General features: G+C 47.9%; 1 protein-coding gene across 1 annotated transcript in view; it reads left to right on the forward strand.

Annotated features, from left to right (window-relative positions):
* The first annotated feature begins 4306 nt into the window (after positions 1-4306).
* Positions 4307-14882, forward strand: part of GPR37 (G protein-coupled receptor 37) — a 47134-nt gene continuing 36558 nt past the window's right edge. The window contains exon 1 of the mRNA XM_068129911.2: positions 4307-4723. Within this exon, the coding sequence (XP_067986012.2) occupies positions 4307-4723 (417 nt within the window). The remainder of the gene's footprint in view (positions 4724-14882) is intronic.

Genomic DNA, 14882 nt, shown 5'->3' on the forward strand with positions numbered 1-14882 from the left:
TGGACCGTGCTTGATCCTGTCCCCGAGCCAAGGTGCACCTTGTGCTATCAACCAACCTGTCCTTCCCTGCCATCAATCCCTGTGTAAGTCAGCCTTGTTCCGTTTGTCTGTGGTCTGTCTGGGATAGATAAGATTGTATCTAAGTGCCTATCTCTTCTGTGTCTTTTACCTCACTCTACCTTGTAATCTACCCCTTTTCTCCACCACTAATTATATCCTCCTCCGGAGGTCTTGAGAACTGTACCCCTTGCGTCGTTTCATTTATCCCAGTCGTTGTGTCCTTTCCATCATTGATTTAGCGTAGCGCGATTTGGCCAACGTTCGAGTGGAATCGGGTGAGTTGGGGGTAATCGGGTAAACTGTACGAACACGGCGGCCATTCCGCTCGGTCAAGCAACATCTTTAGCCGTGTCCGTAACAATATATATATATATATATCAGTCATTATGTGATTTCATACCATCAGTGGCGAACCACCATTAAGGTATCCCATCCACCTATCGCTGTACCTTCATGGGAGCGATAAGCACCACCTGCCACACGGCACATTATGCTCTGTCGGATGGTTCTTCCGAGGGCTTGACAGGCGGAGCGTACATACATGACGGTGACGTCATTACGTGCGCTCATTAGGATGGAGAACTGAAATTATATGTATATATATACGTAAATATATGTATGCCTGTTTTTGCAACAAGCACGCCCCAAGTTCACCACAAGTGTGCCCTAAATGTGACCCAAGGGTGCCATAAGCATGCCATACGTGATGCCCGAATGATGCCACAAAATGTGCTAAGAAAGTGCGTATTTTGCATGCAATTCGCACACGTTCTCAAATCAATTAATATCCATCTAGTGGTGCATGCACTCACCGACCCACGTGATCGGAATGCATGCACACACCGACCCACGTGATCGGAATGCATGCACACACCGACCCACGTGACCGGAATGCGTGCGCAGGTAAACGGGAATAATTACGAGCGCTTGTGCTGGAATGATCGATCGATCACATTTGATTTCATTTCATTCGACGCACTTCGCTTCAGGAAGGCGAGGATTTCGTTGTCTCCGCAGTGATCTGAGTCGAGGCTCATGGAGGAGCTTGTACATGGCATGTGCATTACAAGCAGAACATAGACATCACTGACGTCAGTAGACAATGGACAAACATGTCACGTGGGATTTAAACCTGCGTTACCTTGATCATATCAGTCGGGGGGGGGGGGGGGGTGTTGAGATGGGGACACAAACGGGCCGGGTCGGTGGGGTTCAGATGTGGACACAAACGGGCCGGGTCGGTGGGGTTCAGATGGGGACACAAACGGGCCGGGTCGGTGGGGTTGAGATGGGGACACAAACGGGCCAGGCTGGTGGGGTTGAGATGGGGACACAAACGGGCCAGGTCGGTGGGGTTGAGATGGGGACACAAACGGGCCGGGTCGGTGGGGTTCAGATGGGGACACAAACGGGCCGGGTCGGTGGGGTTCAGATGGGGACACAAACGGGCCGGGTCGGTGGGGTTGAGATGGGGACACAAACGGGCCGGGTCGTTGGGGTTGAGATGGGGACATAAACGGGCCGGGATGGTGGGGTTGAGATGGGGACACAAACGGGCCAGGCTGGTGGGGTTGAGATGGGGACACAAACGGGCCAGGCTGGTGGGGTTGAGATGGGGACACAAACGGGCCAGGTCGGTGGGGTTGAGATGGGGACACAAACGGGCCGGGTCGGTGGGGTTCAGATGGGGACACAAACGGGCCGGGTCGGTGGGGTTCAGATGGGGACACAAACGGGCCGGGTCGGTGGGGTTGAGATGGGGACACAAACGGGCCGGGTCGGTGGGGTTGAGATGGGGACATAAACGGGCCAGGATGGTAGGGTTGAGATGGGGACATAAACGGGCCAGGATGGTGGGGTTGAGATGGGGACACAAACGGGCCAGGCTGGTGGGGTTGAGATGGGGACACAAACGGGCCGGGTCGGTGGGGTTCAGATGGGGACACAAACGGGCCGGGTCGGTGGGGTTCAGATGGGGACACAAACGGGCCGGGTCGGTGGGGTTCAGATGGGGACACAAACGGGCCGGGTCGGTGGGGTTGAGATGGGGACACAAACGGGCCGGGTCGGTGGGGTTCAGATGGGGACATAAACGGGCCAGGATGGTAGGGTTGAGATGGGGACATAAACGGGCCAGGATGGTGGGGTTGAGATGGGGACACAAACGGGCCAGGCTGGTGGGGTTGAGATGGGGACACAAACGGGCCAGGTCGGTGGGGTTGAGATGGGGACACAAACAGGCCAGGTCGGTGGGGTTGAGATGGGGACACAAACGGGCCAGGTCAGTGTCGTCCAATCGCGTTAGTAAAATGTTCTTGATTTGTAGTTTGAGTTAAACCTCCGTACAGAATGATACACAGGTACTTACCTTTGAGGTGTCCGGTCTGGATGCGATTCCCGACCCAATTATAAATTCCCGATCCGGTTAAGCCGGGTGTCCGGTCTGCTGGCATAAGATGGTGGATGTAAATGATCCCACGGTGCCTCTTGCGAAGAGTAAGCAAGTTATCCTCGTCATCCTGAACAAATAACAAACTCCTGTACAAATCAGTCGAACCTGTAACTACAATTCCCACCTTTCAAAGCACTACTCCCTCTGACCAACGAAATTCCCAAGAATTTCGATTCAATAAAAGTTTCTTTGTGAATGAGGCGCGAAAACTCGATGTTGCCGCGACCGTTTTAATACGTAACCGAGCGTGCTTCGCACGTGCTTCTTCGTGCTGCCGGTATGCTTCCAGCGTGCTTCCACTGGCTGTATAAACGTTGCCTTTGTTCTGATATCGAGCGTTATTACCGGGAGCGGGGAGGTTCGGGGAGGGGGTGTTGGGGGCGCAAAGCAAATTAGTTTCACATCTGGACCCCTTCGGACGCTGCGGGTGCGATGTCGGCGGAGCGCACGTGACGTTTGAGTTATGCCATGGAGCACGAGGGTCCCGCCTACGTCACAGCTGCCACTACTAGCTCCGCCTCCATCTCGAAACCCCCCAGGGGGAACCCCATGTCTGCAGAGCCGGGGCACGCTTTGATGCTCATGCACCTGTTTAATGATCATTGCGTGTGTGGGATGGTCACCAGCCTATACCTGTCCACGTTTGTTTTAGCATATTTGAAGGTTCATCTTATGTTCATAAAATAACTAATCAGCAGGTAATCGGTATATTGAGCGATCGGGGAGCTTGCAGTGCCTTCCAGGTGTCGTGAACTCGCAGCCGATGGTGACGCAATCCTGGGTGCACCGGCAAGTGGTGACGCAATCCTGGGTGCACCGGGACGTGGTGACGCAATCCTGGGTGCATCGGGACGTGGTGACGCAATCCTGGGTGCACCGGGACGTGGTGACGCAATCCTGGCTGCACCGGGACGTGGTGACGCAATCCTGGCTGCACCGGGACGTGGTGACGCAATCCTGGGTGCACCGGGACGTGGTGCCGCAATCCTGGGTGCACCGGGACGTGGTGACGCAATCCTGGGTGCACCGGGACGTGGTGCCGCAATCCTGGGTGCACTGGGTGTAAATGGGGTTGAGATGGGCCAGGTCGGTGGGTTGAGATGGGTGCACCGCGCAATCCTGGGTGCACCGGAACGTGGTGATGCAATCCTGGGTGCACCGGGACGTGGTTCCGCACTCCTACGTGCACCGGGACGTGGTGCCGCAATCCTGGGTGCACCGGGACGTGGTGACGCAATCCTGGCTGCACCGGGACGTGGTGACGCAATCCTGGGTGCACCGGGACGTGGTGACGCAATCCTGGGTGCACCGGCACGTGGTGACGCAATCGTGCGTGCAGCGGGACGTGGTGACGCAATCTTGGGTTCACCGGGACGCGGTGATGCGATCCTGTGTGCACCGGGACGCGGTAGCGCAATCCTGGGTGCACCGGGACACTGTGCCGCAATACTGGGTGCCCCGGCACGTGGTGACGCAATCGTGGGTGCAGCGGGACGTGGTGACGCAATCTTGGGTTCACCGGGACGCGGTGCCGCCGCCTATCGGCTGCTCAGGCCGCTCTCCTCCAAACGATGTTCCCACGGAACAAAGCGCCCGCCATGTCCCTGCGATGCGTCCGCGATCCACTTCCTCGGGATGACCCGGACCTTCGGAAACGTCTCCGTGGACATTTACACCGGAGGTTTTAAGCGTACGGACGGCCAGGTAGTCCCTCCTACGTCACGGTCGTGTGTATAGACGTCACATCGAGTGGAGCGCGGGTCCAGAACACGCGAATCGAGCAGTGAGGACGACATGGCCGGTCACGGGGCTCGAGTGTCGGGCTCGACCGTGGGCGCCGAAGACCTCCTCGTGAATGAAGACCCGGTCCAAGGTTTGGCGTTTTTACTGCGCGTGAACAACGTCTCGGTGGGACCACCTGACCGCCTGAGGAACCCTTTCTCTCCGGTAACGCGGGAAACGTACGGAGCGTCGGCTCTTCTTTCCCTCACGCTCATCCTCTTCCTGGTGGGAATGGCGGCCAATCTGACGCTCATTTGCATCGTGTGTAACAACCGCTACCTTCAGAACGTGTCCAACTCGCTACTGGCGAGCATGGCCTTCTGGGACTTCGTCATCATATTCGTGTGTTTGCCGTTAACGGCCATTCACGAGCTCACGGGCACCTGGCTCATGGGCGACTTCACCTGCAAGCTCGTCCCGTACCTGGAGGTGCGCTGCTGGTATCACGTGTTTTGTTTTGTCTCCATCGGCGAAGTCTGCGCGATTAACGTATTCCCGCGCATTCGGGGCTTCCCCTCCACACGTGTGGTTTTGATGGATTACGTTTATCAGTCAATTACGAAATGACGTCATGATGCCTTGGCTGTTGTGTTGAAACATTCACGATCGAAAGTGTAAAACTACCACCGAGAGTGTAAAACTACGACGAAAGTGTAAAACTACCACCGAGAGTGTAAAACTACCACCGAGAGTGTAAAACTACCACCGAGCGTGTAAAACTACCACCGTGAGTGTAAAACTACCACCGTGAGTGTAAAACTACCACCGTGAGTGTAAAACTACCACCGATAGTGTAAAACTACCACCGTGAGTGTAAAACTACCACCGAGAGTGTAAAACTACCACCGTGAGTGTAAAACTACCACCGAGAGTGTAAAACTACCACCGTGAGTGTAAAACGACCACCGTGAGTGTAAAACGACCACCGTGAGTGTAAAACTACCACCGAGAGTGTAAAACTACCACCGAGAGTGTAAAACTACCACCGTGAGTGTAAAACTACCACCGTGAGTGTAAAACTACCACCGAGAGTGTAAAACTACCACCGAGAGTGTAAAACTACCACCGAGAGTGTAAAACTACCACCGTGAGTGTAAAACTACCACCGTGAGTGTAAAACTACCACCGTGAGTGTAAAACTACCACCGAGAGTGTAAAACTACCACCGTAAGTGTAAAACTACCACCAAGAGTGTAAAACTACCACGAAAGTGTAAAACTACCACCAAGAGTTGTAAAACTACCACGAAAGTGTAAAACTACCACCGTAAGTGTAAAACTACCACCATGAGTATAAAACTGCCACCGTAAGTGTAAAACTACCACCATGAGTGTAAAACTACCACAAAAGTGTAAAACTACCACCGTAAGTGTAAAACTGCCACCGTGAGTATAAAACTACCACCGTAAGTGTAAAACTACCACAACGTGTAAAACTACCACCGTAAGTATAAAACTACCACGAAAGTGTAAAACTACCACCATAAGTGTAAGACTACCACCGTGAGTATAAAACTACCACCGTAAGTGTAAAACTCCCACCGTAAGTGTAAAACTACCACTGTGAGTATAAAACTTCCACGAAAGTGTAAAACTACCACCGTGAGTATAAAACTACCACCGTGAGTATAAAACTGCCACCGAGAGTGTAAAACAACCACCGTAAGTGTAAAACTACCATCGTGAGTATAAAACTACCACCGAGAGTATCAAACTACCATGAAAGTGTAAAACTACCACCGAGACTGTAAAACTACCACCGAGAGTGTAAAACTACCACCGAGCGTGTAAAACTACCACAACAGTGTAAAACTACCACCGTGAGTGTAAAACTACCACAACAGTGTAAAACTACTACCGTGAGTGTAAAACTACCACCGTAAGTGTAAAACTACCACCGTGAGTATAAAACTACCACCGTAAGTGTAAAACTACCACCGAGAGTGTAAAACTACCACCGAGAGTGTAAAACTACCACCGTGAGTGTAAAACTACCACCGATAGTGCAAAACTACCACCGTGAGTGTAAAACTACCACCGTGAGTATAAAACTACCACCGTGAGTATAAAACTGCCACCGAGAGTGTAAAACAACCACCGTAAGTGTAAAACTACCATCGTGAGTATAAAACTACCACCGAGAGTATAAAACTGCCACCGAGAGTGTAAAACAACCACCGTAAGTGTAAAACTACCATCGTGAGTATAAAACTACCACCGAGAGTATCAAACTACCATGAAAGTGTAAAACTACCACCGAGACTGTAAAACTACCACCGAGAGTGTAAAACTACCACCGAGAGTGTAAAACTACCACCGATAGTGTAAAACTACCACCGTGAGTGTAAAACTACCACCGTGAGTATAAAACTGCCACCGAGAGTGTAAAACAACCACCGTAAGTGTAAAACTTCCACGAAAGTGTAAAACTACCACCGTGAGTATAAAACTACCACCGTGAGTATAAAACTGCCACCGAGAGTGTAAAACAACCACCGTAAGTGTAAAACTACCATCGTGAGTATAAAACTACCACCGAGAGTGTAAAACTACCACCGAGAGTGTAAAACTACCACCGTGAGTGTAAAACTACCACCGATAGTGTAAAACTACCACCGTGAGTGTAAAACTACCACCGTGAGTATAAAACTACCACCGAGAGTGTAAAACTACCACCGTGAGTGTAAAACTACCACCGAGAGTGTAAAACTACCACCGAGAGTGTAAAACTACCACCGTGAGTATAAAACTTCCACGAAAGTGTAAAACTACCACCGTGAGTATAAAACTACCACCGTGAGTATAAAACTGCCACCGAGAGTGTAAAACAACCACCGTAAGTGTAAAACTACCATCGTGAGTATAAAACTACCACCGAGAGTATCAAACTACCATGAAAGTGTAAAACCAGCACCGAGAGTGTAAAACTACCACCGAGAGTGTAAAACTACCACCGAGAGTGTAAAACTACCACCGAGCGTGTAAAACTACCACAACAGTGTAAAACTACCACCGTGAGTGTAAAACTACCACAACAGTGTAAAACTACTACCGAGAGTGTAAAACTACCACCGAGAGTGTAAAACTACCACCGTGAGTGTAAAACTACCACCGAGTGTAAAACTAACACCGAGTGTAAAACTAACACCGTGAGTGTAAAACTACCACCGTGAGTGTAAAACTACCACCGATAGTGTAAAACTACCACCGTGAGTGTAAAACTACCACCGAGTGTAAAACTAACACCGAGTGTAAAACTAACACCGTGAGTGTAAAACTACCACAAAAGTGTAAAACTACTACCGAGAGTGTAAAACTACCACCGAGAGTGTAAAACTACCACCGTGAGTGTAAAACTACCACCGAGTGTAAAACTAACACCGAGTGTAAAACTAACACCGTGAGTGTAAAACTACCACCGTGAGTGTAAAACTACCACCGATAGTGTAAAACTACCACCGTGAGTGTAAAACTACCACCGAGTGTAAAACTAACACCGAGTGTAAAACTAACACCGTGAGTGTAAAACTACCACAAAAGTGTAAAACTTCCACTGAGAGGCCGTTTGTTTGCATCTTGGAAGCCCAACATTACTCAAACGTGGTGGCAAGTTGGTGTGGGCTGTTTCATGTTGTTCTTCCTTGGGAATTGTTGTTCTTTTTTTTCCAACAAATGTTATCACTCCTATTTCTTGGAGATGCTGCAATGTTTGATGAACTTGAAACTTCAGTCCAAGATTATTTTTTTCCAAGTCATCGGATCACAAGTGCGAATCATCTGATGAACCTGAAACTTCAGTCCAGGAATAATACAAATAATCAGATCATGTTCTTTTCCTTGAGTGGACTTGAAACTTCACTCCAAGATTTTTCCGAATCATCAGATCAATCAAACAAACCTGCTGGATCCAAAGGCCCGGTGGTGGCCATCTTGGATTTATGATTTTTTTCCAAAATTCATTTACAAGTTATTTTTCTCGTATAACCGCTTAACCGAGAGATAGGAGACATCATGTGCGTTGTCCATGGAGCAAAGAAAAGTGTGCACTTAAAATTTGCAAAAGAGAAATGTCATCATGTGACCGTCTACGACGTGGTATGGCCAGTACAGCCCGGCAGGGGCCATAAAATGGTCATCACGGGCCAAAAGTGACCTTTTTCAACATGTGGTTGTTGGTGGGTTTTGGTGGACATAACTGGTGTATATAAATTATAGGGTATAGCGATTGTGATTTGAACACCATATCCCATGAATTTTCCCTTAGCAACCAAGATTGCATCCATAGCAACTGATACACTAATGTCTATTTTAACAAGAACACAGCTTTTTATAGGTTTTGTAGTTCTGTACGTTTAAAAAATGCCATATTTGAAGGAGTCTCAAGGTTTCTTCTTTCAACTCTTGGTGTTACTGATGGGAAGACTTTATAGTTGATCATAACTGGAGTTTTACTTGTCATTAGCGTAAAACTATATTGAAGGAGGCGAAACCCACCCTCTCTTCTCTAAGAGAGTTCTCTCCATTGAGGGCACTTCCCTTCTCAAAAAGGCTTCAAAGATGAAAACTGGTTGTAACAGACCAGAGCGACTCTGCCCTTGGGGGAGGGAGGGGGTTCCAAAGGTGGGGCTGACCCACATTCTCTATGTAAATGCGTACAGTGTAGCGCTGCAGCCGGTGGTGGTGGGAGATGGTATTACGAGTGATGCTTCGGAGGCTTTAATTGGATCATGAGTAATAGGCCTTTGCCTCATTTCCGCACTCACTTAACATTATGTTGCTTTCGACTTGACTCCAAAAAAATCGAGAAAAACTCCCATGTTTCAATGCCTTTTCCCCATGTTTTGGGGCGTTTTTCCAAGGCCTCTTCCAATAACAAAAGGAACAAAAAAGAGCAATTAGAGATTGCAAACCCTCGCCCGTACATGTTTTTAGTGGTTTTAATGCTTTTGTGTTAAAACAAATATGGCGGCCGAACCACGTGACCGATGACGTCATCGTTTTTTTCCCCCCACCAATTCATGCAGAGATGATGCTCAAGAAATTTCATCTTGATCGGATGAAGTTTTGTACTTTTCAAATTATGACGTCATAATGGAAGCACCTATGACGTCATCATTAACATATTACTCCCCATGGAGAGTTCTTTACAATGAGCCATGTCTCAGTTTTTTCTATGCAGCGCTTTCGGAGATATAGAGGTGCAAATTTTTTCGGTTTTTCCAAGATGGCGCCCGTACCACGTGACGTATGACGTCATAATTATTATTTAAAAATTATACAGGTGGAGATGCACCTTTGGTGAAAATTTATTGCCAATCGGACCAACGGTTGCGGAGAAAATCATATTTATTCTGTGCGGACAAACAGCAGACAGACAAACAAACGGACTCAAATGCAATACCCTCTCCTCTGGCGAGGGTAACGAGAGAGTTCATAGAACATGATACCCGCAGTGTTCAGGTTTATACAGAGTGGTCCATTTATCTATCCACAATTTTGAACCCCAATAATTATATTGCTAAGGAACAAAATCAAACAAAAGTTTTACAGAATATTGATACAATTTCAAGTTTTTAAAAAGCAAATCACCAGGTTTATGCGACTCAACCAACGAACATTCAGGACATGAAAGAGCGGATTCAAGCAGCTTTTGGAGAAATGACGGAATGCAACAGAATATTGCTTTAAAATGATGGAAATCATGTTGAAATTCACAACTAATTTTCTATACATCTGATGTCAATATATATAATTTGTATCATAAAACCTTGAAATATCTATTAATATCATGTAAAGATGTTGTTTGATTTTGTTTTTAGCAATAGAATTATCGGGATTCAAAATTATACAAAATTATATTATATTATATTATAGGGATTCAAAACTATATATAATTATATTATATTATATTATAGGGATTCAAAATTATATAAAATTATATTATATTATATTATAGGGATTCAAAATTACATTATATTATTGGCGTTCAAAATTCTATGATATTATAGGGTTCAAAATTATATAAAATTGTATTATGTGGGTTTAAAATTAAATTATATTATATTATAGGCATTCATAATTATATAAAATTATATTATATTATATTATAGGGATTCAAAATTATATAAAATTATATTATATTATATTATAGGGGTTCAAAATTATATAAAATTGTATTATATTGTTGCGGATCTCGAGCCCGTCGACGTACTGAGCGGGGATTAAGCCCTTCTCCTCCTCGAGCTTCGCGTCCACGAGGCCGCCTCCACGCTATACTCATGGAGGACGGATTGCTGAGCAATTCCAGCCGCCAAACCCGCAGCGAGCGCGTGGAAGGGTTTCCGGTCACGACCGAGTACCTTCGATACACACGCCGCCGCGAGGACGGGGGCTGAACCTCATACGAGTCACGCTGGTCTGATACGCCTGAGCGGTTTGCGTGTCACGTAACACATGCCGTTAATTACTATGAACCCGATCGAGCGGTTTTATCTCGTGCAATGCGAGGCCAATGGCGAAGAGACGAAAACGGCCAAGTTGGAAACAAGCACAGGTTTATTAACAAATGTACAACGATGAGAGAAAAAGGGACACAGAAGAGAAACTTAACAATCCTTACTTACGTTTCCCCAGACAAGGGCCCTCTGACTCGCTCGGGGAAGGGGAGGAAGAAGAAGACGCGCACCAAGCGTGGCCGCTTAGTACAGCTCGCCCCGGACAGCTCGTTGGGCGTTCCCCTCGAGGATGTTCGTAGCAGGGACGTCGGCCTCAGTCGTGCACGAAGGGGAATCCACGCAGCGCGTCCCGAAGCCCGCGAGGCGAAGCGCACGTGCAGGGAGTCCAGGCAGGGAGATCGTCAGAGTACAGGGCCAATGACGGAGATCGTCCTGCGAGAGCCTGAATCCCAAGAGAGCGAGGGCAAAAGAGAGACCAGAGCCAGGGAGAACGGGGGCAGCAGCGAGCGGGGGCAGAGCGCTAACTCGGGGGTCCGGGGCGAGTCTTATATCCCCCCGGAGCCCCACTAGAATGTTCCACGGGCCTCCACTGGCCGCCTGGGGTCACGTGTCGTGATAGCCCCTCATCAGTTACTCCCCTTAGTCCTCATTGGCCGCCGTTTCTGGCCACTCCCCTTTAGCTCCCATTGGCCACCGCTGTTGGCCACTCCACTTTAGCTCCCATTGGCTGTTTGCTGCTTACCAGCCACACCCCCCGACTCCTCCCTCGGGCCTCTTCGACTTGTCCTAGGCCCATCACATGGCATTCCAGGCCCAATGAGGCCTACCCTTACTTACCTGCCTCAACGCATACTAACACTGGGAAGGAGACTATACTTCACATTTAATAAGAAATAACTGGCTAATCGAGGCTACATGTTGTGGTGCAACTAACTAAAAGGGGGGTTGCCTTTATTTCGAAAACCACAATAATATTATATTATATTATTGTGGTTCAAAATTATATAAAATTATATAAAATTGTATTATATTATATTATGGGTTCAAAATGATATTTTACTAGCAATAGGCTTCAAACCCTATGCCTACGGGCGGGGCTTCAATTGGGAGGCCCAAATGAAAAGGTAAAATATCAGTAAGAATAATCCGTAAGAATAAGAATATATGATAGCGTAAGAATAATGTTTAATGATCATTAAATGAATGAATGAATGTTATGAATAATGCCATGGCGTCGCGTTGGCAGCAGTGACAATGTAAAAATGTTTGCCAAGAACTTCAAAGAGAGAAAAGAAACTTTTATCAGCAATGTCGTCTATCCTGAAGTTCTAAGCTGAAGAAGAGGTACAAAATCATTCCATTTTTTTTCCTAAAGCAACGCGTACAGTTGATATCATGATTAGAATGACGATGGAATAATATTTACCGATATGAACAGTGATGTGTTTTTTTTTTATTGACATTCTAAAAATACTGTTTAGATTTTTATAATTTGGGTGTGATATTTAACGGATGTTTATATAAATTGCGCCTCCAAATTGGAGCCCCGCCCATAGGGCGGGTACCGTTGCTCGTCATATATAATGGCGATACAACAATTTTTACCGCTTTGCTTTGAAGAACGGGAATGAAGAGGGAGGAGCGTGTTAATATGTCTGGTTGAGGGCTTTGGATGGTGAGGGGGCTTGAAGCCAGATTTTAATCTTACAGCCGCCATATTGGTGCTCACCGTCACTGCGATGCGAAGCGAAAGACACCTCAGAGCTGTCACATTCACAATCGCTATGTCGTATGTACTCCCGATACGTGTTTCCTTCATTGTAAAAACTACCAAATCAACAGTTGAAAGGATTTTGAGCCGATAGGTGTTACGGCCTTAGCAAGATCGATGGAGACAGCGATCTGCTAGTGTATACACCGCCCAAATAGCTATGTGGAATTCTCTCATCTAGGTATTAAACGTCGTTTGAACTTTGGCCGAGGTCAATATTTACTTTTAATGATGTTTATATACGAATGATGTTTAATGATGTTTATATTCGTTTTGGGTCGTCTTTTCCGTATATCTCGTGGGATTGTGAGTTGGAGAGACGGCCGTGATGGCGGGGAGAGGGGTTGGAATTCTCTCAAGCAGGGATTCAACCCGTGTCCTTACAAAAGGTCTTTGTCCGAGATCACCGGGTCCGATCGGTGCAGCCGTGCAGCGATCGGTGCAGTCGTTTGTGCGGCACCTGGGAAAACAACATCGTCACAATGAAAACATCGTCACAATGAACGTTATGCGAACGCAAATGTTATGCGGGAGTCCAAACCTGAAAATGCTGGAGACCAAAGCTGAAATTGGAAAAACTAAATAGCCTATTTTACTACTGGGGATCCCAGGATTACCCACCAAAATATCGTTGCGATCGGTTCAGCAGTTTTTATGGTACCTTCGAACGGACAGACAGACGGACGGACATTTGGTGAATTATAGTAAGATTATACGGGTTCGAAATTATATAAAATTGTATTATATTGTTACGGACCGCGGATAGGATGTTGTTTTGCCGAGCGGATGGCGCCGCGGCCCTAACAGTTACCCCGACTAACCCGATTCCTGGACGTTGGCCAAAATCGCGCCACAGATATTCAATATGGAAACCTCTAAAGCGACCGAATGTAAAGAGGAAGAAGAAGACGTACAGAAGAATAATAGGATTTATTATTTACACACACTAAAGCAAAAGGAGCAGTCAAGGTTATATACAGGGAAAATGGAAAAAGCAGGTGACACAGTGAAAATACTAGCTTAACTATACAAGCTTAACTTATTCCAGGGACAAGACAAACAAAACAAACTCACGTACACAAGAAGGATGGAATGGCAGGAATGAATGCTGGAAGGAGGAATGGGAAGGTTCAGCTGGGGCAGATGGTTCGGGCTTGATCCCGCACGGGACGTCGGGCTGGACCTCGACGGCCACCGATGCCACCGCAATCTGGTTCCCGCGGGGTAATGGGTCGAAGCTGCCTGGTGGAGTCAACGCTGCTTGTGGAGCCAAAGCTGCTGGTGGAGCCAAAACTGCTGGTGGAGCCAAAGCTGCTTCTCTGGCTCACCTCAAGACACATCTCCCTTCTTTCTCCGAGGGCTCGTCCCGACTCGTCTGCCGTCTCTGGCGCAACTCTTTCTTGGAACTTCTCTGGCGCAACTCTTTCTTGGAACGTTTGGCGCAACTCTTGTAATTCACCTCTCCCTCTCTTGCTTAGTCCAACAACAACTTCTCGGCTTTCGCGCGCGTGCTTTATAGCGCCTCAGGCGATAAAGCCGCTTGTGTCCAGGACACGCCCATCGGTCAGCTCGCCTCGGCCCTGATTGGTCGGCATGGCCCTCTGGCTCCGCCCTTGATGACGATGAGCGGGCACGCCCTTCTTCCCCGAGTTGACCACGCCGTAATGGCGGCAAATGCAGTTGGCAGTAGAGGTTTTGGGAATGGGAATGAAAGGGGATCTATCTATTTGAATTCGGTGCAATGGAGTATTAATTAATGGAAGACAAAGCCTTAACCTAATACACAGAATAAGGAAATAAACTACTGAACAGGGATATATGGTGTCCTTCGTGTATGCTTTATGGAATTAACTACGGGAACGCCCTTTGACCTTTATACAACACTGGAGTAAGGAGGGCGATATTTTACAACAATTTACACAACAACAACAACAAAAAAAAAAATTCTCATATCCACAACAATATTATATTATATTATATTATAGGGGTTCAAAATTATATTATATTATAGGGGTTCAAAATTATATTATACTAGCAGAAGTACCCGGAATTGCCGGGCGGGGGAGGGGAGGGGAGGGGGAAGAGGAGGGGAGGGGAATGGGGGGGAGGGGAGGAGAGGGGAGGAGAGGGGGGGAGGGGAGGAGAGGGGGGGGGAGGGGAGAAGGGGGGGGAGGGGAGAAGAGGGGGGGGAAGTACCCGGCATTCAGTGTATAAACGTGAGGGAGAAGAGGGGGGAGGGGGAGGGGGAGGGGGCAAGGGGAGGAGGGGGGAGGGGAGGAGAGGGGGGGAGGGGAGGAGAGGGGGGGGAGGGGGAGGGATGGGAGAGGAGAGGGGTGGGGAGGGGGGAGGGGGAGGGGCAGGGG

This window comes from Myxine glutinosa, chromosome 11 (assembly GCF_964187855.1).
Source record: "Myxine glutinosa chromosome 11, kmMyxGlut1.1, whole genome shotgun sequence".
NCBI lineage: Eukaryota > Metazoa > Chordata > Myxini > Myxiniformes > Myxinidae > Myxine > Myxine glutinosa.